General features: G+C 42.7%; 1 protein-coding gene across 1 annotated transcript in view; it reads right to left on the reverse strand.

Moving 5' to 3' along the window:
• The window catches only part of LOC107085109 (solute carrier family 41 member 1-like), a 35,607-nt gene extending 30,340 nt beyond the window's left edge, over positions 1 to 5,267 (reverse strand). The window contains exons 1-2 of the mRNA XM_015375266.1: positions 5,136 to 5,267; positions 645 to 1,766 (exon numbers count right to left, since the gene is read on the reverse strand). Coding sequence (XP_015230752.1) covers positions 645 to 1,130 — 486 coding nt within the window. The 5' untranslated portion in view covers positions 1,131 to 1,766; positions 5,136 to 5,267. The remainder of the gene's footprint in view (positions 1 to 644; positions 1,767 to 5,135) is intronic.
• Positions 5,268 to 6,281: the final 1,014 nt, after the last annotated feature.

The following is a 6,281-nucleotide window of genomic DNA, read 5'->3' on the forward strand; positions in this document are numbered from 1 at the left end:
ATCACCAACATAGGCCAATCAGCTAACCAGTATTTTCGCCCCTTCCCAAAATTACTTCAACGGAAGGTTTCCAGATGGATATGCGGAGCAAATCCATCTGGCGGAGTCAGGTTAAGACCAAACACCCATGTGTCTCCAAATGCTGACATTAGATAAACCATAAGGTCTAAACAGATGTGTGACAATGTGACACGCCTTTGGTAAGCCTGGTGATAAATATATTCAGGTGGTAATCTCTCTTCATTAGGTCTGCCTAAAACATAGTGTATAAAAACACACTGAAGCTATTTTATATCTATAATCAGTGTTATGGTATACTCACACATACATTATTAATATATCTGTTAAGCAACCAAATTAAATTATTTTTGTTCAAGTACTTTTGTGTTATATTTGCTGTACTGCACACTATTAAATCACAGAACAACACGGACGCACACTACTTATAACCATTAGCATATTTAAAGAGTCGTCTAAAGAGGTCATCTGCAGTCATGTGATTTGGATTAATGTAATCCAGAGTATCAAGGAAAAACCTCTCATGCACATGGAAAACACTGGATCGAGATCAATCTTTCAATAACATTTTCTAATTATTCTTAATTATACAAAATGTTTTGTTTTAATGTTTTAGTGTAACTTACTTGGACAATGTCCAGCACCATTCCAGCCGCCACTGTTCCGAAGCCAGCCAGCAGAAAGGGAAAAACCACCTGCAGGCCGATGGAAATGGAGGTCTCCTTAAGCGGCGCTGGTGGCTCCGGGCTCTGATTGATGCTGTTGTCATCGCTTTCGTTGCTCTGGCTTGCATTCTCCAGAAGTGCGTCCTCCTCGCGTTGTCCTTTGGCATTGGCCCGACAGTCTAACGCCACCACGATATCCGACCTTTCTTCGTCGTCCCCTGTCTCGCCAATCCTCTCTGTGAAAGATGTGACCTCGGTGAGCTCGAACTCCCCCCCAGTTTGTTGGTTTACTTCTTCTGGGCCTCTGGTGAGGATCAGTGGATGGATGGAGCAGTTAGAATTGAGGAAGGCTGGGGTCAGAGGACCTCCCTCCTTCTTCATCTCAATGTCCCCTGAGGACATCTCAATGTCCGGGAGTTTGTCTTGTTCTTTTGACCAACGTACCATGCGGAGGCCTTTTACAGACGGTGTACTCAACAAGAAAAAGGAAAAGTTGTTTTAGACTAACGGTTTGGGGAAGGTCAGAACGGAACGCTTTGCTCGACCTGGTTTTACACCTGATCTCTCTGGTTAACTTATCCCATTAAACAGGCTAACATGGGGTGTGGGTTGGAACTAATGAGGAAGCAGAAAAAATCGCTCTGTAGGTGGAATCTTCCCACAAGGCACATGCAGCCGTGCTTCTGCAGAGCCCGTGTTCCTGTCGGTGCTTTGGAAGTAGAACCAGTATGTTCTCCATTCACTGCAAGGTGCTAGGGGTTAGCCGGCAAAAGAAAAGGCATCACGCATCAAAACAAAGGAGAAAAGAAAACAGAAGACTCGGGGAATCACTGCATAGCCCCCCCGCCACGCAATTGTAAACAGCCTTTAAAATTCAGCACAAGCTGAAGAAACACGGAAGAAGCCAGAGTTGTGCAGCGACTGGTCGGTCAACTGATAGTGGAATCCTGCACAGAGCAAATGTCTCCCCTTATGCCACGTGGTAGCTGGAAGCTTTTCAGACAAGATATTTAAAGGTCTTCTGTTGGAGGATAGAATTACCTACTGTGGAAAAGCACCTCCCTAACCACAGTTCCCAGTCACCTGAAGAAAAACACACAAAAAACATTGATCAATTATTCAGTCTTCACAAAAAACACCGCCCATTGTTAGTTCTTTTTTTCTTCAAACATCATGAGTCACCCAACCAGGGCCTTATACCAATGACGCTGCCGTGCATAAAGAATTAAAACAGAAATATTATAGAATAGAAACAAAAGAACAAAAGTTACACCAAGTTCAACTAACTGCTTTAAAGAAAGAATCGTCTGTGTCATGGAAGTTCAGGTTGTTCAGATGTTAATCTCTAACATTATGGATTGTTGAGTTGAGACTATGTCAAGGAAACCAGTTTCATCCAGTACCAAATTAGCAAAAGGTTGCTAAAAATAAATAGCTGATGGTGGAAGAGGCAGCTTTGACCAGACTGTCAACTTGGCAGTGAAAGTCCAGAGTTCCTGTTGAACATTTTAAGACATTTAAAAAGCCTTTCTGAGTGACTGACAGCAGCAAATCAAAGAGCTTCTGAGATCTGCACATTATATACAAACAAAAACTGCTTGAGTAGCTCTTTTAATAAAGATCAACAAAGGCTGGTCAGTTTGCATAAGGTCAAAAGGCTTTGGTTGGTTTGTTTTAAATGATTTAGAGAGCGGACAGGGATGGGTAGATCCTGATCCTGATTGCTCAGTATTCTGCAACCTTTAAATGTGTCGCTGGTGAAGATTCTCAGTCATCCAGGTCATAGTCATTCCAGAAAAGTTTTTAAAAAAACAATCCGCTGGACTTTTTTCCCAAATTTGAAAACGTTTTTCTTCCATCCAGAAGGAATTTTTAATTCCAAATGTCAGAAATAGTGTTGAGTTCCTGGTTTTATCCAGCAGCCCAACAAAGCCTGGTTTTAGTTTAGAAAACATGCAAATAGAAACGGATGAACGGGTCCCCTCCTTTGGAATGGGGGTGGTTTGACTTCTTTGTTAGCCTGCAATGCCCCATACCTGTCTATGTCTCTGAAAGGGGGGGGGGCGTTAAAGGGAACTGTTGAAAATAAATAAAATAAAACAAAATAACTCAATCGCTGCATTGTAGGTTTTGAAAGCTGAAATCTGAGTCCGTCCCCTCTGTTTTTTTTGTTGTTTTTTTGGTGAATTTAGATGTTATTCAAAAGAGTTGGAAAAGTTAAAAAACAAACCACTTTTAGGTTTTTAGGAATGACTATGACCCGAATGACTGAGAACCTTCACCAGCATTAAGATCTGTCCTTGGTCCAACACATCAATGATGTCAATGTCAGCAGGTTGCATTCAAGAATTTGGCTTACGTGGAGGCATGCAGGGGTTAGGGTGGACAGTCAGACACAGCTATAGAGTCAGTTATAAAGAAATGTTCTTAATTCAAATCTCTAGATTAAATCCTACTTTGAAGAAACTTTCTGATCAGGTAAGTGTTGTATCTGTTTTGTGTTATATGTGTATATATTTATATTGTCTTGTGTGGTTTGTTCTGTATATATATTTAAAAATGTTTGTATATGGAGCGTATAACAAAAGTAATTTCCCTCTGGGTTTATTAAAGTATGTCTGATTTTGATTTTGATAAAGCTTCTAGTTAGAGTGGCTCAGGTTATCCTGAAATATCTCTACAGTTATGCTGCTATAGGCTTCGACTGCTGGAGGAAATAGGGACCCCTTTTTCATCATTCTGCTTCATTCTATCTCTATTCTCCCACTCTGCAGAATCTGTTACTTCAATCTCTAACGTTCTGCTCTCTCTGCTTTTTCTCATAGTAGCTTCATCTGGTCTGTTCCTGTTTGGCTGTGACTCCATCCTGGAGAGAAATATCAGCTGTGCTGCTGCCATCAACACCTTTGTTTCTAGATGTTGGAGCTTGGCCTGTTTTCCAGTGTAGTCCTGTTTCTCTGACTGTGACTAACTGGATGTGCTCTCTTCATCCTCTGACATGGGAGCTGGTTCGGAGCTCTTCTGCCTGGCTGTGTGTTTCCTGGACGGGGCCGCCTGTGGAGCTGGTTGACAGTTGCCTTTTGTATCTATGCTTCTTTTTCTATGTCTGCTTCTGCCTCCTTGAGCCCCAGTCGGCCTCAGCAGATGGCCGCTCACACTGAGCCTGGTTCTGCTGGAGGTTTCTTCCTGTTCAAAGGGAGTTTTTCCTCTCCACTGTCGCTACAAGCATGCTTAGTGTGAGGGATTGCTGAAGAGTCAATGAGTCGATGCAATCAGCTGGTTTTCCTTAGATAGAAAACTTTGAATCAATCTGACTGGATGATCTGGTGAACTGGAAAGTGACCTGAGATGATACGAGGTGAATTGGAGCTATAGAAATACACTAAATAGAATAGAATGAGTCATGGATCTGACCCCATCGTGCTAGATAGGTGAGTTTTTGAAAAACAGCATTGATAAGAAGAATATAGACCTGATAAACAATCTAAAACAGGTCAAATTACACTAATACTGGGTAAAATGTAACACAGCATTGTTTTAAGTAATCTAGCACTAGTTGTATGCAGCACTGATACAATGATTTACATAAGAATTTCTCTTAACTAAGACTCAACTCTAAAATTTGCAACCAAAACTTTGTTTGTCAGATCAAGATATTTTGTGAACTATGTTTTAATTCCCATGTGAAGCTTCAATGAACCCAGGAAGAGGGCCTGCTTTAGAGAGCAGCTGTAGGTGAAGCTAAAGCTTCTTCCAAGCAGGTGATCCAGTCAGTCTGCACTCAACAAAACATCATCACCAACCAGGAAGCCTCAGCAAATCCTGTCTGTGAGCTTAAACTTGGCTGACAAAGTTTATCCAGCTGTCACTATAAAGCTGCAGGTTATTTTTGAACATTTTTTATAATGTAACCAAGTTGTTTCTTTAAAGTCATATAGAGAATATGTAACTTTTCTCCACCAGTATAGATTGATAATGTCTCTGGGCCTTTTGTCATTTCATCAATCAGCAGATGAGATGTTTAGGAATGTAGAGCCTCACTGCTCTCTGACTTTTCACAGCGTTCCTCCGACTGCATGTTGCGACATCCGCGCACAGCCTGTTGGCTTTGCGCGCTGAAAAAATCCTCTGCTTAGTAGTCAGGACCAACGCTGCCCGAACCCAACATGGCAAAGGCGTAAATTAGTGCTCTCCTGCCCAGGGCTGAATAGCAGAGCACCTCCTGCTCTGTTCTCTCTGCTCGCTTCTACCAGCCTTCCTGTTGCGATGCCCGGATCGGTGGCACCGCCGCTCCCCCAGGAGCTTCCAGCTCTTTCCATGTTCTTCTGAAACGCAGCAATTCCTATTTCTAATCCGATGGAGATTGTTTGATCTGTAGTTGCCAAATGGCACACCGTGTTCACTCAGTCAAACTTTCTCTACTTTGTTCCGTTGAATGAAATGAGAGCTTACCTTAAACTATCTGAGGTCTGCAGATGAAGGAGCGGAGATCTGAGTGCGCAGAAACTCCGCTGCTTTGCGCACCGCTTATGTAGCCCACTGCACCGGCTCCGCACAGCTGTCCTAACGCCTGATGGTGCTAATAGTTAAACCATCCCTCCCTCCCTCCCTCCCTCCCCCGCGGCTGAGGTTGCCTCCCCGTCACATTGCGCCCGTCCAGTCAGTGACCCACCCCCAGGATGCGCCTCTAGAAGACATCAGGAAGGGGGTGCCAAGAGGCCGGAACATGGAGCTATCAAATGTCTTCTGCTCTGGGTTCAGCTGTCCCACAGCCAGTGGAAACTCCACGGTGCCACGAACCGAATCATTTACAACCAGCCACTCAAACCCGAGTTTTAGTTTAACAGCAGGCCTACATTCAGAGGATGGATAGGAACAAACAGGCTCCTTTTAGTCACTAATCTACAAACCGGATATAAATAATTCCTACCTGACAAACTCAGGAGTTTGACCTGAACTCTGCCTGAATGTAGAAATTTTATCTTTTGATAAATTACATTTAGATACTTTTTAATGTTAGTGTCCAACCCAGAGAAGCAGGTCAATTAACAGCAAATGATATAATCCCACAGAGCCTGAGTTAGGAAGTGTCTTCATTAGATGCTGGTGGTGAAGGTTTGCAGTCATACAGGTCATAATCATTCCAAAAAACAAAACAAAAATGGTTCAAGGAACTCAACGCTGTTCCTAACATTTGAATTGAAAAGGCTTCCTGGATGGGAAGAGTAACGTCTTCAAAGTTGGTGTCCAGTGGATTAATTTAAAAATGTTTTGGAATGTCTCCATTAGACGTCTATCCTCATGGAGGAAGCTTATTCCAGCAGGGATCTGGTTCTTTCGCTCCTTATTGATATCTCATAACCATAGGTGAGGCTTTGAATGTAGACAAGCTGCTAAATCAATTCTATTCAGTTTATTTCTATAGCTCCAATTCACATCATGTCATCTCAGGTCACTTTCCAGTTCAGATCATCCAATCAGATTGATTCAAAGTTGCATCGACTCATTGACTCTTCAGCAATCCCTCACATTTAGCATGCTTGTAGCGACAGTGGAGAGGAAAAACTCCCTTTGAACAGGAAGAAACCTCCAGCAGAA

Source organism: Cyprinodon variegatus, unplaced genomic scaffold, assembly GCF_000732505.1.
Source record: "Cyprinodon variegatus isolate N-32 unplaced genomic scaffold, C_variegatus-1.0 Scaffold116, whole genome shotgun sequence".
Taxonomy (NCBI): Eukaryota; Metazoa; Chordata; class Actinopteri; order Cyprinodontiformes; family Cyprinodontidae; genus Cyprinodon; species Cyprinodon variegatus.